Here is a 26,681-nt window from a genome sequence, read left to right as displayed (position 1 = left end):
TATAAAGCAAGTAGATATAGGAAGGGGTTATCATACTTAAACACAGCAACCACAAATCAAAAACATACAATAGAGTCACAAAAACCAAAAAGAAGAGAACATAAGCATAATACAAAAGAAAATCATTAAACTACAAAAGGAAAAACAAAAAGAAAAAGAAAGGGACAAAGAAGAAATACAAAATCAATGGAAAAACAAGGTTAAAATGGCAATAAATACATATCTATCAATAATTACCTTAAATGTCAATGGACTAAATGCTCCAATCAAAAAACACAGAGTGGTAGACTGGATAAAAAAACAAGATCCTACAATATGCTGCCTACAAGAGACACACTTTAGGGCAAAGCACAGATAAATTAAAAGTGAGGGGATGGAAAAAGATATTTCATGCAAATGGAAAGGACAAGAAAGTGGGGGGGGGGCACAATGCTTATATCAGACAAAATAGACTTTAAAACAAAGGCTATAAAGAAAGATAAAGAAGGACACTATATAATGATAAAAGGATCAATACAAGGAGAGAATATTACACTTGTCAATATATATGCACCCAATATACGTACACTCGAATACATAAAACAAATACTAACAGACATAAAGGGAGAAATTGACAGGAATACAATAATAGTAGGAGACTTTAACACCCCACTCACATCAAAAGATAAATCTTCAACAGAGAAAATCAATAAGGCAACAGAGATCTTAAATGATACAACATAACAGTTAGACTTAATTAGGACATTACATCCAAAAAAAGCAGAATACACATTCTTTACAAGTGCACATGGAACATTCTCTAGGATTGACCACATACTTGGGCACAAAACAAGCCTCAGCAAATTGAAGAGTACAGAAATGACTTCAAGCATCTTTTCTGACCATAATGGCATGAAACTAGAAATCAACCACAAAAATGAGAAAAAAAAACAATTACATGGAGACTAAACAACATGCTACTATAAAACCAATGGGTCAATGATGAAATCAAAGAAGAAATTAAAAAATACCTTGAGGCAAATGACAATGAAAACACAACCATACAAAATCCATGGCATGCAGCAAAGGCAATTCTTAGAGGGAAGTTCATAGTAATACAGGTCTTCCTTAAGAAACAAGAAAAATCTCAAACAATCTAACCCATCTAAAAGAATTATAAAATGAATGATAAACAAAACCTAAAGTCAGCAGAAGGAAGGAGATAATAAAGATCAGCGAGGAAGTAAATAAAATAGAGATTTAAAAACTATAGAAGAAATTAATAAAACCAAGAGCTCGTTCTTTGAAACGGTAAGAAAATTTACAAACCTCTGGCTAGGCTCACCATGAAGAAAGAGAGATGACCTAAATAAATAAATAAAATAAGAAATCAAAGAGGAGAAATCACAACAGATACAGTAGAAATACAAAAAAACATGAGAATACTATGAACAATTATATGCCAACAAATTTGACAACTTCAAAAAAATGAACAACTTTCTAGAAATATACAGCCCACCAAAACTGAATCAAGAAGAAATAGATAACTTGAACAGACCAATCACTAGAAATGAAATCGAATCAGTAATAAAAAAACTCGCTACAAACAAAAGTTCAGGACCAGATGGTTTCACTGGGAAATTCTACCAAACATACAAAGAAAAACTTATACTGATTCCTTTCAAACTCTTCCAAAAGATTGAAGATGAAGGAATACTCCCAAAGACATTCTATGAAGCCAGGATCACCCTGACGCCAAAACCAGACAAAAACAGTAACAACAAAGAAAATTACAGGCCAATATCTTTGATGAATATAGATGCAACAATTCTGAACAAAATATTAGCAAAGTGAATCCAACAGCATATAAGAAATGTCATACACCACGACCAAGTGGGATTCATCCCAGGTTCACAAGGATGGTTCAACACACACAAATCGATCAATGTGATACACCACATCAACAAAAGAAAAGACAAAAACCACATGATCATCTCAACAAATGCAGAAAAAAACATTTGATAAAATTCAGCATCTATTCATGATAAAAACCCTTATGAAAGTGGGTATAGAGGGAACATATCTCAATATAAAAGCTATTTATGACAAACCCACAGGCAGTATAATACACAATGGTGAAAAGATGAAAGCCTTCCTGCTAAAATCTGGAACAAGACAAGGATACGCACTCTCACCACTTCTCTTCAACACTGTAGTGGAAGTCCTAGCCACAGCAATCAGACAAGAAAAATAAAAGTTATTCAGTTTCGTAGGGAAGAGGTAAAATTGTCATTATGCAGATAACATGATAATATATATAGAAAACCTTGAAGACTCCACACAAAAACTACTAAAACTGATAAACTAATTCAGCAAGGTAGCAGGATACAACATTAACATACAGAAATTGGTTGCATTTCTTTACACTAATAATGAAATATAAGAAAGGGAATGCAAACTAGCAATCCCTTTTAAAATTGCACCAAAAAAAATACTTAGGAATAAATCTCACCAAGGACATGAAAGACTTATATGCTGAGAACTACACAGCATTAATACAGGAAATTAAAGATGATTCAAAGAAATGGAAAGCTATCCCATGCTCTTGGATTGAAAGAATTAATACTATTAAAATGAGCATACTACCCAAAGCAATCTACAGATTCAATGTGATCCCTATTAAATTACCCATGACATTTTTCACAGAAATAGAGCAAATAATTCTAAAATTTATATGGAATCATAAAAGACCCAGAATTGCCAAAGCAATCCCGAGGAAAAAGAAAAAAGCTGGAGGCATAAACCTCCCAGACTTAAGATGATACTACAAGGCTATAGTAATCAAAACAGCAAGGTATTGGCACAGAAACAGACACACAGATAAATGGAACATAATAGAGAGCCCAGAAATAAACCTGCACACCTATAAATGATTAATCTTCAACAAAGGAGGCAAGAATATACAATGGAGAAAAGACAGTCTCTTCAGCAGGTGGTGTTGTGAAAGTTGGACAGCCCCATGTAAATCAATGAAGTTAGGACCCACGCTCACACCGTACACAAAAATAAACTCAAAATGGCTCAAAGACCTAAAATATAAGACAAGACACCATAAAACTCCTAGAAGAGAACATAGGCAAAACATTCTCTGACATAAATTGTACCAATGTTTTCTTGGGTCAGCCTTCCAAGGCAAAAGACATAAAAACAAAAATAAGCAAATGGACCTAATCAAACTTACAAGCCATTGCACAGCAAAGGAAACTATAAACAAAATGAAAAAACCTACGGAATGGGAGAAAATATTTGAAAATGATGTCACCAACAAGGGCTTAATCTCCAAAAAAAACTAAACAACCCAATCAAAAAATGGGCAGAAGACCTAAATAGACATTTCTCCAAAGAAGACATACAGATGGCCAACAGGCACATGAAAAAGATGCTCAACATCACTAATTATTAGAGAAATGCAAATCAAAGCTACAATGAGGTACCACCTCACACCAGTCAGAATGGCCATTATTAAAAAGTCTACAAATAACAAATGCTGCAGAGGGTCTGGAGAAAACGGAACCCTCCTACATTGTTGGTGGGAATGTAAGTTGGTGCAGCCACTATGGAAAACAGTATGGAAGTTCCTCAGAAAACTAAAAGTAGAGTTGCCATATGATCCAGCAATCCCACTCCTGGGCATATAACCAGACAAAACTATAATTCAAAAAGATACAAGTACCCCTAGGTTCATAGCAGCACTATTTACAATAGCAAAGACATGGAAACAACCTAAATGTCCATCAACAGATGAATGGATAAAGAAGATGTGGTATATATATATATATACACACACACACACACACACACACACACACACACACACACACACACACTGGAATACTACTAAGCCATAAAGAAGAATGAAATAATGCCATTTGCAGCAACATGGATGGACCTAGAGATTATCATACTAAGCAAAGTGAGTCAGAAAGAAAAAGACAAGTACCATATGATATCACATGTGGAATCTAAGATACCACACAAATCAACATATCTATAAAACAAAAACCGACTCACAGACATAGAGAACGAACTTTTGGTTGCCAAGGCGGGTGGGATAGGGGAGGGAAGAATTGGGAGTTTGGGATTAGTAGAGGCAAACTATTATATATAGGATCGGTAAACAACAAGATTCTACTGTATAACATAGGGAACTATACTATATTCAATATCCTGTGACAAACCATAAAGGAAAAAGAATATGAAAAAATATATATTATGTATAACTGAGTCACTGTGCTGTACAGAAGAAATTAATACAACGTTGTAAAACAACTATATTTCAATAACATTTTTTAAAAAAGAGGAAGGATAGAAGAATAAGGAAAAAGTAAGTAATTGCAACCATTATAGTTTTCTCTTGAAGGGTAATGAGGGACCTTGTCTATTAGGCAATCCTATGATCTTAGGTTTTTAAAATAATACCCAGGGGAAAGGAAGAGATCTTTGTCTCTTAAGCTCTAATATTAGTTAGGTCTTGGTAAAAGGAAAATTTCTACTTGACTTGTTTGATCTATCACAATGGAATTCTTGTTCAGGCATTTCAGTATATGAAGTCCACTTGTTTTAGTATTTTCATAATCATCTATGTATAGCATTGTAAACACAACCTAAAACTCATTTAAAAAGCTTTGCATGATTGTCTTGGATTTACAATTTACATTTCAGGCAAGGAGAAGTTATTTTTTGATAAGACCATTTGTTTCTCTCTTAGAAATATTCTGGAAAACTCTCTCTCCTCATGGTTTAACAATATATTTCTGCCAAGACCATGGCTGAAATGTCCTAAATCTTAATGTCCTTGGCTCCCAAAAATATAACTCATGACATAAATTAAGCTATTTAAAAATTTTAAATTACATTTTAATTTTGAGTTTTTACCAATGAAATGTGAACATCTAAGATGATCCTATGACATAATTCATTAGCTTTATGAAGAAATAATGCAGTGCTAATTTCTTGATGTCTACATTTTTGAAATAGGAAAGCTTTGTAGGTATTAGCATTCAGATCAACTGTATTTTACTTCAAAGTGAAAAAAAAACACATAAAGGTATAAATTCTATCAAAATTTCCTAAACACAAGAATAAGAAAATTGAAATATAAAAGAACACAAAGAATCATAGTACTTCAGAGACAATACACAAGATAATTCAGGGATGACCCTGTGCTCTCCCAGGAGTATTGTGAATTGCGTTTCTTTTTCACAATTTATTAAAGGCCAGAGAGATGACTCATGAGAAATGTGACAATATGTATTTTACCTAAACATGCATTGCAAAAGTCCCGGGGAGAATAGGCTGGAAAAAGATAGAAAAAAAAAAAAAGGAAAAAGAAAAAAAAAGCCTGTAATTTTTTTTAAAAAGTCATATCTAGCTTAGACAATCCCAAAGTAACAAACGGGTATTTAAACTTCCTGATATCAAAAGCAAAAAAAAAAAAAAAATTGTCTCACAAAAGAGAAACACAGTTCATCTAAAGGAAACTAACCTTTTCTATAGACTCTGAAAAAAATTTATATCTTAGGAAACTATATTCGTCAGCCACTCTCTGTAATAGTGTCTAGGTAACTGCAATACATAGGCTCTTCATCCCCAGGAAATTTACATGGGATATAACCAATTCCCAGAAGCTCACCCCCAGAAGACTGCTCTGTGGCCTGCCTCTGTGGGAATTTATTTGGCCGATGGATAGAGACAATGCAACTCTACACAGTATTTCAATTAGGCTAGTCAAAGAGCACCCAATTTCTCTATATGCAAGTAAACAATTTTTGATTGGGTCAATTAAGAAATGTCTGTTCCTTAAGAGGGAGATGGAATGGAGCTCCTCAGCTTAAGGACAGAGGGACTGTTTTCACCATGAGCTTAGAGGACAGCAGTGAAGTCACTGTAAATTTCACTGCATATAACATTTTTGTGTCCATATAGATTAAAAGTGGCTTATAAAATATTTTCTAAAAATAAACTAGGATCACCAGTGACATCTAAGCAAGGAAGTAGTTCAATGAACTAAATATAAAATTTGTGCCATCAGATGAGATTTTGCAGGAGCTGTTCTTGAGACATTAGGGACAGAGAAAAAAATCAAGGAAAGATAAAAGTATTACAAGATCCAGGCAAGGTTAACCTCAAACTTGGCTCTGATCCGTAGCAAATGAAGAGGTTTGCATAAACCCTGAGTCATACCTGATTCAAGAATAAAAGGGAGGTATCTTGCCAAAAAGCAAAACCAAGGAAATTGTTTCTAAGAAGCATAAGGGGAAAGACTCTGCAATTACCAGTTCTGTGTTTATAAATAGCATCATTCATGTCCCTTGTGGGCTTGTTATGGGCCCTCCAAAAATACATCCATGCAAATTTTATTTCCCAAAGCATTATACTATATAATAAAATGCTATCTTTTGAGGAAAAAGGAAGTGATCCAAGAGTAAACATAAAGGACCATACCAATTTTAATGAAAAAAAATCACTAAAATTCACAAAACTGTACTTTTCTTTTACAAGCAAACAATGTTACATTATGACCCCACATTATATTTTCCACGAATGGTCATCTTGTTACTACTGTAACCTTAAAATTAGCCCCCCAGGTTTTATTTTCACATCTAGCTATTCAGTGCTACTAAGTGGGAGAAGAATGTTCCCACTCTATGTATGTCATGGGCACTCAGTCCTTCCAGCTAGTTCTGACTCTTGGAACAATCTTCCTAGGCAGCTGCTACAAGGGTACACGCTGCCCTGGCTACCGTTCAAAGGCCCTCGCATGGGGAGCCTGTTCCTCTCCTGCCAACTTGTGGGTGGACACAATGAAGGCGTTGGGCAGAGATGCCTAACTTCAGACATTCTGGGAATTTCCTGACTAAGGAGCTTCCAGTACTAGTTCACATCCTTCTGTAGGCAGGAACCAAACAAGTATCAGGATAATGCTCTTTGCTGTAATCCAATGATAAAAAGAAGAACCTAGGTCACTAAAAGTGGTGCATCTGGCTTAGACATTTCAAAGTTCACACCACATAATAATAAATTTTAGACAATTTGCTAGCCTTTCATTTTCAGACATCTAAAACAAACGGTACACACCAACCCTGGCCACATCATAGTGTGTAAGGGGCAAGGAACATGTCTCAGCCTGCTAGGTGTCCCAGAAGAGTGACACATCACCACAGGCAGCAAACCTCACTCAAGAGATCCCCAAGATCTGGCCTCCCACCCCCAGCCTCATGCCACTTTTCCTCTTTACTCTGTACACTCCTGGCCTGGTGGCCTTACATCAACGTACCAAGCTCCTCCTTGCCTCACTCTCTTCAAATAAACTATTTCCTCTTCCTGGAATGCCCTGCCTTCCCCCCACTTTGCCTGGCTACCTACCCTTCCCACCTCAGTTTAAAAGTCAACTTTCCAGGAATTTATTTCTCTTAGTAGATCCCATTCTTCTCCCTCAGTCCCCCCGAATCTGATCAGAAATCTTACTTCCTCACATACTTGTCACAAATGTAAATAACAATGATTTGTTAATTATTTTAAAAAGTAGGCATTCCCCTGTAAGCTCCATGAAGGCAGGACAGAGACAGTTCATCCCTTTCCTGCTATATTCTCAGTTGCTAGGCCAGCACCATAATCGGCACTCAACAAGTATTTGTTAAAATGATAAATATTATCTAATTATATAATTGGAAAAAAATGTAATTCTTCAACCGTTCAACACATTGCAAGACAGTTATTATGGTCCACATTTTACAGATGAGAGAAGTACATTTCAGAGAAGAGGATTTCACTCAAGTTCACATGGCTAATAGGAAATGAAAGAACTCAGACTTAAACAAAGAACTTCTGACCTTGAAGCTGAAGCTCTAAGATCAGATTTGCTCATCAAATTAGCACATAGCCCACAAAGAGCATTCTAGCAGCACTCTGTCCTCAATGGAGCTTCACAATGAAGAGAATTAGGATGAGAACTGTTGATGTTCTCTCTGAACAGAGAACTGATTTATTGATGCTGCCTTCCTGATGTTTGGAAATTGAAGTAGCATACTATGACTTATGCACATGGATGGAATGGTCTAAAGTACTTTCTTGAGTGTTCATCAAAGAGACAGAAAATGAAAAGACACTTACCATAATTCCAGTGAGCAAACAGACTCCTTTCCCACAGTATGTGTTAGGTACCATGTCACCATAACCAATGGAGAGAAAAGTTATTGATATCAACCACATTGCTCCAAGGAAGTTGCTAGTAACATCCTGTTGATCATGGTACCTGAAAAATAGCAAACAAAGCCAGTCCTTCATAATTAATCTAGAGTAGGGCTTCCAAGGGCAGTTTGATTCAATACAGTGAGTTTACTAATAGCGTCTACAAAATGCTCTATTTAGAGGTTTTCAAAGCTCATTATTATAAATAAAATTGGAGTTCTACCTAAGCAATCTGAAAGACATCAGAATTTCTCAACTTTAAAAATAATCTGAAAGAGAAACTGTAAAATATGAAAATTGCTTTTCTCACTGGTTTAAGTTGATCAACGCACATTTATCTTTGAATCCTGCTTTGGTCTTGCTCACATCTCATCCTTCCTTGATGCCCACTGATGTGCCCAACTTGTGGAACAATATGCAGTGCCCCGATCTCCCTCCTCACCTTTGTACCAAAAGGAGCCACGGTGTTCCCTTTGCTACCTTTATTTCTTATTGGGCCAACTCCTAGTCATCTTTCAAAATAAGTTCAGGTGGGAGCCTCTTCTATCTACGCTCCTCCCAGCCCATTTCTGGGGCTCCCTCAGTACCCCATATATTCCTCTATCACAGGACTACATTGTAACTGTCTACCTGGAGGTCCTGTACTAGCCATCCTCCTTGAAGATGGAAAATGTACCTTTGATTGCATAATCCATGCCCAGAACTGGAGCTTAATATAAGTTATTACCTCACCAGATACACACAAAGAGTTTATAGTCAAAAAGAGGGAGAGGGATGCAGTTTATCCTCATTATTCTATGAGGTGTCAAATTTTTCTAATGAGAAGAAAGATTTTTATATCAGAAACAGATATAAAATTCTGCTTGAATTATCAATGTGAAACAGTAACCCTGGCCCATCGTGGGGCACTATTATCCACCATGCATACAACTGTGAGGCCATGCAAGTTGTTACTTTAGAGAAACTTGCCCTGGATGCATGCTCTGTGTAGTCATGGGGCAGAGTAGCCCTCCTCCATGGCAGTCACACCCCAGACTCTCTCTGGTCACTAGAGACATTCCCTGCTCTTCATCCAACTTCTGTAAGGACCACCCTTTCTTCCCAGCTCTCAGATACCACTGGGGATGGCTTTCCCTTCCTTATTTCTTGCTCTCCAAAGCATGCTGATAATCCCCTAGCTTGCACTCACTCAGTCCTGCCTTTCAGCTCGACGATATGTCTGTGTAGCCAGAGCTGTGGAGGCAAGGAGGCTGCCCCATGACCCGAGCCCCAGGATTGATCCCATATACAACCTACATTGGGCCAGTGCATTCTCTCCCTCTTTTTTTTTCTGTTCTTCATATCATTCCAAGGCTTCTGCATCTATAGCCCAAAGTGCAGGAAGTTTATAGAGTATAAGCTTTCCTCTGCAGTATCATACCTCTGAAGGGGAGACTGTGGATCTTGCCTCTGTCTTTGGATACAGAAAGGCCTATGCTTAACACTTTGGTACCTTTGTTTTCTAACAAAGAAGAGAGAACTAAGAAATGGTATTTTCTGCTACTTTGGTCTAGGGAAAGAGAAACCTCTGCCTGGAATGAGTGGAACCTCAGAGTAAGGAAGAGTGACAGCATCACCGTATCTTCAAAAAGAAAATGGAAGGGCACACACACAGGCAGCCAGCCCTGCTGAGGGGCATCCTGTGATTCCCTGGTGATGGGAGGGCAGCAACCTCCACCATTCTACCCCAGGGAACTGCCACTATGACTTAGATGCAGAGTCCCCTCTTCCCAGGATGGCTGGGTGGAGAGGCTGTCATTGCCAAAAGGAAGGTCAAGATGTACTCGTATTACTCAGCCTTAAAAAAAGAATGAAATAATGCCATTTGGAGCAACATGGATGGACCCAGAGATTCTCATACTAAGTGAAGTAAGTCAGAGGAAGACAAATGTCATCTGATATCACTTATATGTGGAATCTAAGAAAATGATACAAATGAACTTATTTACAAAAAAACCAGACATAGAAAACAAATTTATGGTTAACAAAGGGGAGGGGTAAATTAAGAGTTTGGGATTAACAGATATACACTAATATACATAAAATAAATAAACAACAAGGACCTATTGTATACTACAGGGTACTATATTCAATATCTTGTAATAACCTATAATGGAAAAGAATCTGAAAAAGAATCTAGATATGTGTGTATATATATATGAAAAGAATATATATTTATCTGAATCACTTCGCTGTACACCTGAAACTAACAAAACATTGTAAATCAACTATAATTTAAAAACAAGATCAATTCCTAGCTTTTAAGGAAGCCAGATGAGTGCATTTCCTCTGAGAAACTGTTAAATAACATGCACATAGGATTAGGGTGACACGATCCATGCTGTAGTTCGGCTACAACATGAGCTACCAGGCTCTGTGGACTGCTCGGGGAGCCTGCTATGCCTGTGTGATGAGGCTTCCATGGGGCCATGTGGTTTTTATTTCAAACAAGACCCTTAGAAGTAAGCTTTGGATGAATAACCCACTCATGGTATTGGGGCTTTCTATGAATAGTCCTCATCAAGCAGTTGCCTGAAACAGGGAATACATTACCCTGGTGTGGGTGTGGGCTACGTGAGAGAGGGGAGGCAAAAGTTTCATGGCCTATTCAACCTTTAATTGTGAGACAAAGTTTCTTCTTAACAAATCATGATTTACACAAAGATTTGATACGTATAAGAGCCAATGGCCCTAATTCCCTGGTGCATATGAAATATGTGTTGAGCCCTCACTATGTGTTCAACACTTGACTTTCATTTTCTCATTTTACATTGATGTTTTAAGACATGGAAAACCTTTCTGGCTGAAAAAACTATACTCTTCACCCTTTCTATATCAACAAAGTGTGCTCAATCACTACCCACTTAGAAAATGTGACCACGTCTGAGTGATAACCTCAAGTTATTGCTACATCGCTAGTGACCAGAACACATCTCTAGGCACATGGTGTTCCTTTGGTAGAGCAACTACAAAGAGGAGTTTGAGATTTCATATTGTAAACAAAGGTCTTTAAAGGGGCACCTTCACTGCTGGTGCCCACAGGTAAATCTTCTCAACTTTGGCAAGGGTGTGAAAGTCTTTCTCATCTGTTCTTCCTGAAGCACTTTGATTTGGTTTTCAAAGTTTAGAGCAGTAAATGACTTTGGAAGTTACAATAAAAAGCATTCACTGACTCTCCTTTAGTTACCTACATTTGATAAGTACACAAGTTTTAAATACAAATTGCTTCCATCCTCATTAAACTCTTCACCACTCTCAAGTATTATGCCATTATATCATTCAGTTATTATTTGTTATATGTTATGCATGTTATATTGGGTCAGATACTGTAAAGCTGTATTGAAGGGCCTAATTAGAAACAAATATCTTTCTAGGAGTTGGTATTTAAGGGCTTGGGGTTCAATGGTAAATTACCTTTTTTGCTTAATAATTAACCTACCTGAAAAATGGCTCAGAATGGAAAAATAACATTTCATACTCATGTTTTTGTTACATTCAGGTATACTTAGTCATGACTAGTCAAGAAGAGGCAGGTAATTAGGACCACATTACCTACTATTAGAACAATAAAGGGTTCTTTCTTGGCAACTCAGAAACAAATATTAGACTTATCAACAGGATGACATTTTCACTTAGAACACTTCCAGGTTTTGAATTTATGCCAGAGTCACACCACTGCGAACGATTAGTATATACAATTTAAACGGTTAAAAATTTTCAAAACGTTTCTTACAGTTTAAGTTCACGTCACAAACTTACTCAGACAATTCCGACCTTCTCCACAAGGGGAGCTATTCTGGGAAAGACGAAGAAATGACTCACATGGCAAAATTCAAATTCTAATGAATACGAATGCTTGTTTAATTAAAATATATTAAAGAAGATTAAAATTAGTGTAAGGAATGCCTAATGATCACAAGCTTTTTAAAAAAAGGACTTTAGCATTTAGGGAGAGGACTTATTGCTGTTTTACAGCATTGCATGTTTTAGAGACTTAAAGATTGTAAGATCAGCTTTAATGTTTTAAAAGAAGTAAAACGTTCCTTTTCTTAGTTTCCATTCATTTCTTCATTCATTCTTGACTGTGGGTATACCACTGTTTCTTAAATCACAAATATGGCAGCTTTCCATAATATTTGTTTAAATTCACAAGGGTGATCTTTCCAAGAGCATTACTGAATTCTTCCCGCTCAATGAAGCAGCCTCTGCCCATCACTCCTGCCTCTCTCACAGCACCATTCCATAAGTAACAGGAGCTCTGGCCACAGTAATAGCTGGCAGTTATGCCATCCTCTTCACCAGCTCTTTCTCTACAGGTACATTTCCTTCTGACTAAAACCACCCTCCCCCACCTTCCTAGCCCTGATTTGTACTTTGAGAATCTGCTCATAACTCCCCTTTTTCAGACTCCACATAGCATTTTTAGCATGGTACTCTAGGCTGGACCATAGGTCCTTTCTCTGTATCCTGGGAGCCTCTTATAGATATCTCTCATGCCATCAGTCAATGTCAACATGGGTCATAACACATATAATGTATACTTTGCTTATCAAACATGCCCCGAGAATCTAAATTATAAAGAATTTGAGCACAAAGATTATGCCTTACTCATTGTTTTATCTTCACTTAGAAGAATAGAGCAGGGAATTGGTGTTTATTGAATTAATTAATATGACAATATGAAACATTTTTTCTCAAACTGACTGGCCCTTGGCCACATGTTAGGCCTTCAGGATCACAAATATAGAAGTACAAAAAAGGGACAGAAATGAGTCTTTCCCATCAATCAATATGAATCAGATTTGTCATGTTATGTTCCAAGACCTGTAGGCAACTTATAAGTTATTTTTACACATGTAAAAAATATTCAACAATGGACGCTTACAGCTGACAAACTATGTTTATTAATCCTTTTCCATTAAACATACTATTAATACTATGAATAGCAAAAATACCTTAATTTTCAGCTCTGATCTCAAATGTCAGCCTCAGTTATATAGTGAAAAGTATTATGGAGATTCAAATGTATGTGATCAATCTATCATCAGTTCTCTCTACTGAATCCACCATTCTCTCCTGAAATATTGCTAAAATGATAGTAAGGCAATTTAAAAAAGGTATAAGCCCACAATAACAAAAAAGAAAAAAAAAGAAAGAAAAGAGAAATCAGAGAATGAAAAATAACACATTTTTATACAAACAAAAGGGCATGGGGAATTCTGCTTCTAGCCAAGATGGAACAACAAAGGACGAATTCATGCTGCTTCTTGAAAAAACTACAAAACCAGACAAATATTTGAAACAATAGTGAACAAGACATAGATAATCTAGAAACGAAGAACAATGATCCCTGAGAGATGGTAAACAGCCAAAGCGAGTCATAAAATTGCCCCAGCTTAATGCCTCAAGAAAGATTCCAGAATGTAGCTCAGGTATGGAAATCAGCAGAGCCCAGAGGTCTCCCCAAATTGAGGACAGAGCTGGGAATACAGGGAAGCCATGAGTTTATAGGGCGAAAAACCAGAGAGGAAACATCTGCACAGAGAGAGAACCAGAGATCTGTAGAAAGGTCTCCTTGATTATTCATCCAAGTACTTACTGATCGATATGCACAAGTAAAACGGCAAGGTTGGAGAAGTGAAAATACTGTAGGTAAAGTGGTACATTATCAGTTGAAGGTAGACTGTAGTAAGTGATACAGTGTCAGGGGGAGATAAAACTGTGACAATTTAGTTATAGTATACCTAAGTGTATAGGTATGCTATAACTCCTAAAAGATTCATTAAAATAATACATCAAAGAGTAATAAGTGATAATCTTATAAAGGATATAAGATAGAATAAAAAAAGATAAGCAATCCAAAAGGAGGCAGAAATGGAAAAAAGGAACAGAGACTAGATAGGACAAATAGAAAACAAGTGGCCAGAGGACAGATTTACCCAAGCATATCTGTAACCACATTAAATATAAATGGCCTAAATACCCAAAATTAAAAGGCATAGATTATTATAGAACCCATGGAAGGTTCATAACTTGGAGCAACCAGATGTCATGCAATGAGTGGGTAAAGTCCAAAGCTGAAAACAGGAGAAATTATGATGTCTAAGTATATGGCATAATAGATGCCCAGGCGCTTGCCCCTGCCTGGTATTGCTAGACAACTAACAGGAGATAGAGGTTTGTTCACTGAGGAAACACTGGAGATTTTGATCCAGGCCCCAGCTAAGGTCAGGAAAGATGTTTGGGGCTGAAAATGTGGTAATTAAATTCAAGTTTCCAAGCTGAACAACAACATTCCCAGTTTACTTTCTTCACTCCCTGTTCTTGACCCTATATTAGAACTTACTAATACAGAGAAAGAATATATTTCTCTCTGGAGAAACAGAATAGTTTCAGTGAAAAGACATTCATTACTAACAGCAAGCATTTTCTAATGAAAAATGCAGCTTTCCACTTACCCACCCATAGTGAATTTCACCAGACACTAAGCTCCTCTCCCCATACAAAGTTTCCAATTCCCATTCTTTTTTTTTTAGGTATATATATATATATATATATATATAATTTTTTAAAAAATTTTTTTATTTTTTGCAGTATGCAGGCCTCTCACTGTTGTGGCCTCTCCCGTTGCGGAGCACAGGCTCCAGACGCGCAGGCTCAGAGGCCATGGCTCACGGACCCAGCCTCTCCGCGGCATGTGAGATCTTCCCGGACCGGGGCGCGAACCATGTCCCCTGCATCGGCAGGCAGACTCTCAACCACTGCGCCACCAGGGAAGCCCTCCAATTCCCACTCTTGAACATGAAAGACTAGCAAATGATCAGTACACATTGGAAGTATACTTTCTATAAAAAAGATACTGACAAAAATGGGATGGGAAAGAAAGGAAAGAAAGAAGGGAAAAGGGAGGAAACAGAATAATCTCCAGACAATGGAGAGTGATGGGGTGTGGGACTCCTGAACTTTCTAAGTTATATCATGGAAGAACTAAAGGAAAATATAACATCCATAAAAGGAACAGGACGCTACAAAGAAGTGCAATTAAAGAATGAAAAAGAGGGACTTTTAAAAAACTTACAATTATAATAAAAAAATAATTGCAATACAATTAGAATATAAATTGGTAGAAATCTCCCAGAAAGTAGAACAAAAAGACAAAAAGAGAAGGGAAAAGGGAGAACAAAGAAGATATATTCTCAGAGAACACAGAGCGTCTAACAACTAACTTCAAAAGGAGAACATAGAAGTGGAAGGAAAGAAATGATAATTTTTTTTTTTATTTCTTTAGTTTTCCAGGAAAACTGGAAGGCAGGCATCTCTAAAGGAAAGTTCTACTTAGTATTTGCACAGAGAATAATGAAAGACCTGTGCCGAGGGTGATCATTGTAAAATTTTAAATACTAGGAATAGAGAGATGATCTTTGAAAGTTTCAAAGGGGAAAAATAGATCACAGATAAACATTAAAAATGGTTGCCTCGCAACAACAGACGTATGGGTCAATGGAACAGAACAGAGAACTCAGAAATAAACTCACACACCTATGAACAATTAATCTTCAACAAAGGAGGCAAGAATATACAATGCAGAAAAGACAGTATTGTCAGCAAGTGGTGTTGGAAAAGTGTGACAGCCACATGTAAATCAATGAAGTCAGAACACACCCTCACACCATACACAAAAATAAACTCAAAATGGCTTAAAGACTTAAATATAGGACATGACACAATTAAACTCCTAGAAGAGAACATAGGCAAAACATTCTCTGACATAAATTGTACCAATGTTTTCTTATGTCAGTCTCCCAAGGCAATAGAAATAAAAGCAAAAATAAACAAATGGGACCTAATCAAACTTACAAGCTTCTGTACCAAAAAGGAAACCATAAACAAAATGAAAAGACAACCTATAGACTGGGAGAAAATATTTGCAAATGATGCAACTGTTAAGGGCTTAATTTCCAAACTATACAAACAGCACATACAACTCAATAACAAAAAAAAACAACCCAATCCAAAAATGGGCAGAAGACCTAACCAGACATTTCTCTAAAGAAGACATACAGATGGCTTAGAGGCACATGAAAAGATGCTCAACATCACCAATTATTAGAGAAATGCAAATCGAAACTACAATGAGGTACCACCTCAGACCGGTCAGAATGGCCATCATTAAAAAAATCTACAAATAATAAATGTTGGAGAGGGTGTGGAGAAAAGGGAGCCCTCCTACACTGTTGTTGGGAATGTAAACTGGTGCAGCCATTATGGAAAACACTATGGAGGTTCCTCAAAAAACTAAAGATAGAGTTGCCATATAATACAGCAATCCCGCTCCTGAGCATATACCCAGGCTATATAAAAGCTATAATTTTCGAAAGCTATAATTCAAAAAGATACATGCACCCCTATGGTCATAGCAGCTCTATTTACAATAGGCAAGACATGGAAACAACCTAAATGTCCACTGACAGACGAATGGATAAAGAAGATGTGGCATATATATACATACATATACATACAGGTACAATGGACTATCACTCAGCCATAAAAAAGAATGAAATAATGCCATTTGCAGCATCATGGATGGACTTAGAGATTATCACAGTAAACGAAGTAAGTCAGAAAGAAAAAGACAAATACCATCTGATAGCACTTAAATGTGGAATCTAAAACACAACCCAAATGAACATATCTATGAAACAGAAACAGACTCACAGATATAGAGAACAGACTTGTGGTTGCCAAGGGGGAGGGGGTGGGAGAGGGAAGGACTACAAGTTTGGAATTAGCAGATGCACACTATTATGTATAGGACGGATAAACAACAAGGTCCTACTATATAGCACAGGGAATGGTTTCAATATCCTGTGATAAACCATAAAAGAAAAGAATATGAAAAAGTATATATATGTATAACTGAGTCGCTCTGCTGTACAGCAGAAATTAACACATTGTAAATAAATCAACTATACCTCAATAAAGTTAAAAAGAATAAATACTAAAAATGGTTGCCTCTAACATTATTTAATTGTATTCACGTGTGTGGGGGGTGTGGGGGGGGGAGAGGAAGGCGGAGGCAATCTATTTCTCCCAGATTTGTAGAGGGGAAGGATGGAGAATCTGGGAGAAGGAACTGAACAGGAGTAATTCCAGCCCTCTCTCTGCTCTGCCTGCCCACAGAGCAGGTGTATTTGGTTCTCTATATGGTAAGCTTCCCAGGCCAGGGGTGATCCAATACAGGGTATAAAGGTTCAGCTATGACTCCATCTAACTCAGTGGTGAATCATCAGAACACCAGGCAGCCCACTGGGATATAGGTCAAGTGGTGGTATCCAGATCTGCTTCACATCAGTAACGAAGCTGATAATTTGCTGTCTGCCAATTGAAGACCCAGAGAAGGATGATAGATTATCTCTCTCCAAGCTCCAAATATGTGCATGGAGTTTTCACCTAAAGCAAAAGCAAATAAAATAAGTGATCCAATTAATTAAAACATATACAAAGAAGTCCAATGAAGGGACATATTTAGGTTCAAAGGAGAAAAGTGCTGAGTGCCAAATGGCTCAGAAAGGAGGGGTAACATATATCTCTTATTTGCCACTGATCCATATCAAAGGGGCACACCTGTAGCTGCATATTAGAATCACCTGGGAAGCACTGACAATTACCTATGCAAAAGCCCCATCCTCAATCAATGAAGCCAAGAACTCTTGGGGTGGGGTCATGACAGAGATTTTTTTTTTTTTAAAGCTCCTCTGGTAATTTGTATGTGTTGTCAAAGCTGAGAACTAACTATTAGCTTTATTTCAGAAGTTCTCATTCAGTAACATGTTGAGCTTCTATATGTATAACAGAACTTTCGGAGGCACTGGGAACATGCAGATGGATAAAAAACAGTAAGCATTCATGAGAAACCTAAAATGCAGAAAGGGGGAAAACTGCAAGAAATAATAAGGTAATATACAAGTTGTAATAAATGTGAATATGAGCGGCAAAGGTAGATCAAGAAAAAATGTATATAATAGATTAGAAGTAACCACATGAGTGTCCAATATAACACTGACACCTAAAATTATAGTTTTAAACTAAAAAAAAAAAAATGTAAAATATTGTAGGTCCAAACCCTTTACTAAAAACCTCTCTGAGTAAGGGTGCTCTAAAGTGAAAACACTTTAATTATATGTATAAAACTACTCAAATAATTTACAGAAATCCCTTCAGCTCAATTTGAATTGCCCCAATCTGTGTGAATTTCTCCTAATCCCTTCTTCATACTCCTACTTTTTTCCCTATCGCTGAGTTATGAAAACACAGACATGACTTTAGGACCCTGGGGATCCCCATATAGACTTCCTTCAATACCAACAAGTATCCAGAGAAAAGCGGCAGAGACAGGCTGTGTAATGTTACCTATAAAACCTAACTCATTTGGGCATAAGCCAGATTCAATTTTTATTAACTGCTTAATTCTTTAACTCTAAAACACCAAAATGAGTTTTCTACTTTAAATTTATTTTGCTCCTTTAACCTTGCACGTTTGGAATTTTTTCTTCTCTTCTGTTAATTTAGAAAAGTCAAAAAACTAAACACTTCTCTCTCTTCCTCTCTCCTTTCCCCCACATTTCCACTTTCCCTCTTCCTTCCTCTCCCTTTCTCTTTCCTCCGTGCCTCTGTGTGTGTGTGTGTGTGTGTGTGTGTGTGTGTGTGTGTGTGTGTGTGTGTGTGTGTGTGTGTGTGTGTATTTCATTCACAATACAGATACAGAAGATTGATCTTTGGGTAGAGACCATCAGTGGATATGTCTAAGGGCACAAACTTCTATGAATTACAGCTCAAAGTCCCGAAAGGAAAAGAGTGTGTAACAGAACATATATAGATTTTCAAATTTGAAGAATTACATTCCTTATGTTTCCCTAAAAAGATGACAAAATGTTTTATTGTCTGACTCTCTATTATTCATTTATGCATTTTCATTTCTGTTAGAATAAGTGAGTTCAGAAATGACATCTGTCAATAAGCTAACAGTCTTAGATCGCATACCTATATAATTATTTGACGATTATCTATGTTAAAGACCTATAGGAACACAATGGTATCACATCAACATAAGCTAAACAGACCTGAAAAGACTTATCAGCATTCAGGCTCTCTTTGATAAAGGGGGTTAGTGAAATATGCCCAGCTCTAGGAAAGAACTTTCAGGTCAGAGAGCCATGGAGATTAAGTCTGGTTCCTAAAAATGAAGATGGAGGAAGAGCCCAGGGCATAAGTGTCCATCATGAGAGATTTCCTGAATGCAGAACTCGATGTAAGCAGCAGTTCTCAATCCTAGTGCACCTTAAGATGCTCTTGCTTAAGATCTTGAAATATAATTCAAATAATACAACTTATCTATACACATGCTTTATAAAACAAAAATCAATATAATATCCTAAATGTAATATAGAAAAATAAGAGAGAAGTAATTTATAATAAATAATGTATTTCAATACCTAAATGCTCGGGCAAGGCTAACCTAGAAGATTTGAGAAGCAGTCAGTTGTTTGCACCTATACGTAAAAGCACTTGAATACAGTTCAGTCTGATGAAAGTGTATGGTTCTGAATTCAAATGCCACAGGGGCATGGTCATACCTAATGTGATTTTCTAAAATGTGAAAAACTTTTGGTCAAATTCCAAATAAAACAAATGACAATTTTCCCTCAATTGGCACACTAATAACATTATTTAAAAATCAAGCATATGTTACAATTGAGCAAAAATATTTTATGTTTATATTTTAAATGGATTTAGGTCTAAACTAAGAAGATTATAAATAGGTTTTTAGTACACAGAGTGTCTACCAGGTGAGTCTAAGGTCAAATGGGATACAGAACAGTTCTTTGTTGGGTGGGAATGTCCCATACAAACAGAATACAGAGCATCCCTGGCCCCACTGATTGACAGCAAAAAACCCCTTCTCTGGAATGGCTCCAGGGAATAAAACTACCCCCAGTGAGAACCAGTGGTCCAGAGTTTCAGGGCAGCTGGCACTGTGCAACAGCCATCAGAAAATCTGGAGCTAGCTTCATTTCAACACATCTGGAGTGCAGTGAAACTAGAAAACCATGGAATTTGGCACAAATTATATTCTTAAGCCCCGGCTACTCCCCAGGCTATCAAAAAAATACCAAGTTCCAGAGCAATGTTATAACCACGGCTTGCATTTCCACCAAGGTTCTCTTCCTTCTTTGTTTCTTTACTAACTTCCCAACCAACAGTTATTTTAATTTTTCTGGAGCGAGGTCCATTCCTTCCACTCCTGCTATGTGCCAAGCATCCTCCACACACTGCTCCTCTAAGGGGAAGGTGGAAGCCAGGAAACAGACCTGGAGACATACTTGGTCAGGCCCAAGATTTCCTTACCAGAAAGTCAATTTTTCAAGCACTCCCTTACCAAAATCACTTAGTACAATTCATGTCTGACACACATCAGGCTCTACTAATAGCAGAGAGAGCATGTCTACACTGGCCTGGCGGGCTGTGGTTTTAGAAGCCCCTCTACCCTCAACCCTCCATGATTTTCCATCAGCGTGACAGCCTGCAGAGCTATTTACTTCCCTTCTGGGAAGAGCGGCGGGCAGACCGTCACTAGGTGGCAGTGCCACACTAATTTATCCCCATGGCTGCCTGGCTGAGTTTGGGCCGACCAGTGCCAGAGTCAGCTTGTGAGGGGACTTTCCTGAGAATACCTTCAGGCGAAAGCCCCTCTCCTGGGCATCCTGAAAGAACGGGCTGTTCCATTGAAGAAACAGCCACTACAAGTGATACACACAAGCCCAGGGCCACTCCTACACCTGCAGCCTCAGGTGTTACCAAGCATCTTAGGGGTATCATCTGAGGTGAGAGAGTATGTATATGTGTGGGTCTGGACATGCATTCCATTCTAGATCCAATTAATATAGATCTAAGGTCGCTGCATATCTTCACATTTCAACCCTCTGAGGTTCTCTAGATCAAATACCAGAACATACCTTGTAAACCTGTAAGAACAAAAAAGTCCCTGTGGATTTTTCTAACCAGGCCATGTTGGAATTGAACCAGCATTTGAGGATATAGATGTCAGGGTCTTGTTTACTCACTCTGAGATCGAGTCCAGGAAGGGTTGCTCTATATTCAGAGGTAGTGATCGCCCACCGCCTCCCTTAGCTTCTTTACCCAAAGCAGCAAGTCTTAATGTCTGAGCCTCCCTTTCTTCTATTGTGAGACTCACCCATCTACCTCCCAGGTGGCTGCCAGCACTGAGATCACGAAGTACTAGCCAAATGCTACTGGATCAGTACATAAAGACTGTGTTTGTGTTCTACTTGACCAAATCCCTCTCTATTTATGGAAAAGCAGACACAAAGAAAAGTCACTGCTTTTGCAAGTGTGCCTTCTTGCACGCAGGTGAGGTGGCAAACACTGGGGCTTTTCCGAGCATAGGCAGCTTTCGGGTTTGCTCCCTTCTGTTGTCACTGTCAATGAGTACAGTGATTGGTACCACTGAGATGTGAAAGAGTGGAAAGAGGACTGGGGAAAGGAAGGAGGGAGAGGAAGCAGTAAGTCGGGCGTTATCCTGGCAGAGCAAAAGTAGTAGGGGGTGAGGGCAGATCAGTCAACAAAATAAAGAGAGTAAGAAGAAAGACGGATTGTTCAGCAACAAGAAGTCCAAACAAGAAAAAAGAGAAATATCGCAACCTTTCTATGCCATACTGTTCCCCTACTCCTCAGCTGCCCTCCCTCCCACAGACACTAGGACTTCAATCCTCAGGGGTGCAGGGGACGGGGATGGTACATTTCTGTGTCCCAGCATCTATCATGCATTCCTGAGAAATTTTTAACATCTGTTTAGGGCTCTCAGTCAACTGGAAAAGAATATACCCTAGTGATTCCAATCAGCCCAGCTCTTGGTGGTGGCAGCAACAGCCTTAGCGTCTCATGCCCATCTCTGGGGTCCATGCCTACTGGGGTCCATCAACAGTAGGCAATTATCATGAATTGATTTTAAAGCTTGAGTTTTCAAAATACAGCAAATGAAAATTCCAACTTAGAACCTATGATGACAAGAAGTTTTAGCCTCCAGCACTTCACAGTTCCAGGCTATGTTTCTAGGGAAGCAAAACATTCCTGGATGTCCTTTAATTTCTCAGAGAGAGACGAGAAGCAGCAGAGAGTCAGAAAACTGAGCCACCAAACCAAGAAGAGAGCAGAGAGAGCTCTCAGGGACACTGAGCTGAAGGTGACTTCAGCAAGGCTGAGGTGATGGATCGTACACTTTCTGAGAAGGTCATTTGCAGGGTTCATCAGTTAAATTTTCCTATTTCAATTCTAACAATTCATCTTTGAGGGCCTGCTAATTGCATCTTGCTTGATTGAGCACGAGCAGCTTAAATATAGACTGCAACACCAAAATGTCGTGAACGGAATTAAAACCCAGGTCTAGGTTCATGAAGGAGAACACGTGGGGAACAGACCTTCCTCAAACCCAACCCACTGTCACCAAGGGCCTGTCAATCCTCCACTGTGTAAAGTCTTCAGAGGTCTGAAGTTGAAACAGTATGTCTGGAAAAGGGCCAGGGCCCAGCTGGATGGTGCCCCAACTGGCCAACTCTGGTTCGAGAAGACTGAGCCAGAATCCCTTCCCTAGGACTGGAAACGTCTTCTTCCTCCCTCTTTGGGGCTTGGAGGCTGGGAAAGAGGAGGAGGGGGACCTTCAAGAGGGCAGAGGAGTAGGACATGGAGATCACCTTCCTCCCCACAAATATATCAAAAATACATCTACGTGTGGAACAACTCCTATACAACACCTACTGAATGCTGGCAGAAGACCTCAGACTTTCCAAAAGGCAAGAAAATCCCCATGGACCTGGCCATGTGTCTGACAGGGTCTTAGTGTCCCGGCCTTGTGTTAGGCCTGAGCTTCTGAGGTGGGAGAGCCGAGTTCAGGACATTGGAGCACCAGAGACCTCCCAGCCCCATGTAATATCAGTTGGCGAGAGCTCTCCCAGAGATCTCGGTCTCAAGGCTAAGACCCAGCTCCACCCAAAGTCTGGCAAGGTCCAGTGCTGGATGCTCCATGCCAAACAGCTAGCAAGACAGGAACACAACTCCACCCATTAGCAGAGAGACTGCCTAAAATCATAAGGTCACAGACACCCCAAAACACACCATTGGACGATGCCCTGCCCACCAGAAAGACAAGATACAGCCCCACCCACCAGAACACAGGCACCAGGAAGCCTACACAAGCCACTGAACCAACCTTACCTACTGGGGGAAGACACCAAAACAACGGGAACTATGAACCTGCAGCCTGTGAAAAGGAGACCCCAAAACCGGTAAGTTAAGCAAAATAAAAAGACAGAGAAATATGCAGCAGATGAAGAAGCAAGGTAAAAACCCACCAGACCAAACAAATGAAGAGGAAATAGGCAGTTTACCTGAAAAAGAATTCAGAGTAATGATAGTAAAGATGATCCAAAATCTTGGAAATAGAATGGAGAAAATACAAGAAATGTTTAACAAGGACTAGAAGAACTAAAGAGCAAACAATGATGAACAACACAGTAAATAAAATTACAAATTCTCTAGGGAGGCGGACCTTCAAGATGGCAGAGGAGAAACACGTAGAGATCACCTTCCTCCCCACAAATACATCAGAAATACATCTACACATGGAACAACTCCTACAGAACACCTACTGAACGCTGGCAGAAGACCTCAGGCTTCCCAAAAGGCAAGAAACTCCCCACGTATCTGGGTAGGGCAAAAGAAAAAACAGAGACAAAAGAATAGGGACGGGACCTGCACCAGTGGGAGGGACCCGTGAAGGAGGAAAGGTTTCCACACACTAGGAAGCCCCTTCGCGGGAGGAGACGGAGGTTGGCGGGGGTGGGGGAAGCTTCGGAGCCACGGAGGAGAGCGCAGCAACATGGGTGCGGAGAGCAAAGCAGAGAGATTCCTGCACAGAGGATCAGGGCCGACCAGCACTCACCATCCCGAGAGGCTTGTCTGCTCACCCGCCAGGGCGGGTGAGGGCTGGGAGCTGAGGCTCGGGCTTCGGTCAGATTCCAGGGAGAGGACTGGGGTTGGCTGCGTGATCACAGCCTGAAGGGGGCTAGTGCGCCACGCCTGGCCGGGAGGGAGTCCGGGAAAGAGTCTGGAACTGCTGAAGAGGCAAGAGACCATTGTTTCGCAGTGCTGAGGAGAGGGGATTCAGAGCGCCGCCTAAATGAGCTCCAGAGACGGGCGCAAGCCGCGGCTATCAGCATGGACCCGAGAGATGGGCATGAGACGCTAAGGCTGTTGCTGCCATCACCAAGAAGCCTGTGTGCGAGCACAGGTCACTCTCCACACCACCCCTCCCGGGAGCCTGTGCAACCCTCCAAGGCCAGGGTCCCGTGATCCAGGGACAACTTCCCCGGGAGAACACACGGCGTGCCTCAGGCTGGTGCAACGTCACGCTGGCCTCTGCCGCCGCAGGCTCGCCCCGCACTCCATGCCCCTCCCTTCCCCCCGGCCTGAGTGAGCCAGAGCCCCCGAGTCAGCTGCTCCTTTAACCCGTCCTGTCTGAGCGAAGAACAGACGCCCTCAGGCGACCTACATGCAGAGGCCGGTCCAAAACCAAAGCTGAACCCCAGGAGCTGTGCGAACAAAGAAGAGAAAGGGAAATCTCTCCCAGCAGCCTCACGAACAGGGGATTAAATCTCCACAGTCAACTTGATGTACCCTGCATCTGTGGAATACCTGAATAGACAACGAATCATCCCGAAAATGAGGCAGTGGACTTTGGGAGCAACTGTAGACTTGGAGCTGGCTGTATGCGATTGACTGATTTCTGCTTTTATTATTATAGTTTAGTTTTCAGAGTGTATTATCATTGGTAGATTTGTTTATTGAGTTGGCTGCTCTCTTCCTTTTTTTAAAATATATAGATATATTTAGGGAGGGTGGGAGGGAGGGAGACGCAAGAGGGAGGAGATATGGGAACATATGTATATGTATTCACGTTGTTATAAAGCAGAAACTAACACACTATTGTAAAGCAATTGTACTCCAATAAAGATGTAAAAAAATATATATATAGTTCACTTTTCTTTGTGTGATTTTGTCTGTATACCTTTGCTTTTACCATTTGTCCTAGGGTTCTGTCTATCTGTTTCTTTTTTTAATATAGTTTTTAGCACTTGTTATCCTTGGTGGATTTGATTTGTGGTTTGGTTGCTCTCTTATTTCTTTTTTTCTTATTTTTTAAATACATTTTAATGTTTTTATTTTTAATAATTAAAAAATTATTTTAATAATTTTATTTCTTTTTTTTTATTTTTCCCTTGTATCCTTCCTCCCTCCCTCCCTCCCTCCTTCCCACCATCCCTTCCTTCCTTCCTGTCCTCCTCAATTTCTTTCTCTCTTTTTTTCTCCCTTTTCTACTGAGCCATGTGGCTGACAGGGTCTTGGTGCTCCAGACAGGTGTCAGGCCTGTGCCTCTGAGGTGGGAGAGCTGAGTTCAGGACACTGGTCCACCAGAGACCTCCCAGCTCCATGTAATATCAAACGGCAAAAGCTCTCCCAGAGATTTCCATCTTAATGCTAAGAGCCAGCTCCAATTCAAAACCAGCAAGCTACAGTGCTGGACACCCTATGCCAAACAACTAGCAAGACAGGAACACGACCACACACATTAGCAGAGAGGCTGCCTAAAATCATAATAAGCTCACAGACACCCCAAAATGGACCACCAGATGTGGTTCTGCCCATCAGAAAGACAAGATCCAGCCTCATCCACCAGAACACATGCACTAGTCCCCTCCACCAGGAAGTCTACACAACCCACTGAACCAACCAAAGCCTCTGGGGACAGACACCAAAAACAATGGGAACTATGAACCTGCACCCTGCGAAAAGGAAACCCCCAAACACAGTAAGTTAAGCAAAATGAGAAGACAGAGAAACACACAGCAGATGAAGGAGCAAGGAAAAAACCTACCAGACCAAACAAAGAAGAGGAAATAGGCAGTCTACCTGAAAAAGAATTCAGAGTAATGATAGTAAAGATGATCCAAAATCTTGGAAATAGAATGGAGAAAATAAAAGAAACATTTAACAAGGACCTAGAACAACTAAAGAGCAAACAAACAATGATGAACAACACAATAAATGAAATTAAAAATTCTCTAGAAGGAATCAATAGCAGAATAACTAAGGCAGAAGAACAGATAAGTGACCTGGAAGATAAAATAGTGGAAATAACTATGCAGAACAGAATAAAGAAAAAAGAATGAAAAGAACTGAGGACAATCTTAGAGACCTCTGGGACAATGTTAAATGAACCAATTCGAATTACAGGGGTCCCAGAAGAAGAAGAGAAAAAGGGTCTGAGAAAATATTTGAAG

The 26,681-nt window shown here is 39.3% G+C and overlaps 1 protein-coding gene across 5 annotated transcripts in view; it reads right to left on the bottom strand.

Annotated features, from left to right (window-relative positions):
* Positions 1-26,681, bottom strand: part of KCNN2 (potassium calcium-activated channel subfamily N member 2) — a 181,702-nt gene that overhangs the window by 37,096 nt on the left and 117,925 nt on the right. For all 5 annotated transcript variants that reach the window (XM_019940843.3, XM_019940842.3, XM_033853092.2 and 2 more), the window contains one exon: positions 8,152-8,293. In XM_019940843.3, the coding sequence (XP_019796402.3) occupies positions 8,152-8,293 (142 nt within the window). The remainder of the gene's footprint in view (positions 1-8,151; positions 8,294-26,681) is intronic.

Source organism: Tursiops truncatus, chromosome 3 (genome assembly GCF_011762595.2).
Source record: "Tursiops truncatus isolate mTurTru1 chromosome 3, mTurTru1.mat.Y, whole genome shotgun sequence".
Taxonomy (NCBI): domain Eukaryota; kingdom Metazoa; phylum Chordata; class Mammalia; order Artiodactyla; family Delphinidae; genus Tursiops; species Tursiops truncatus.
This window is presented reverse-complemented; position numbering and strand designations above follow the sequence as displayed.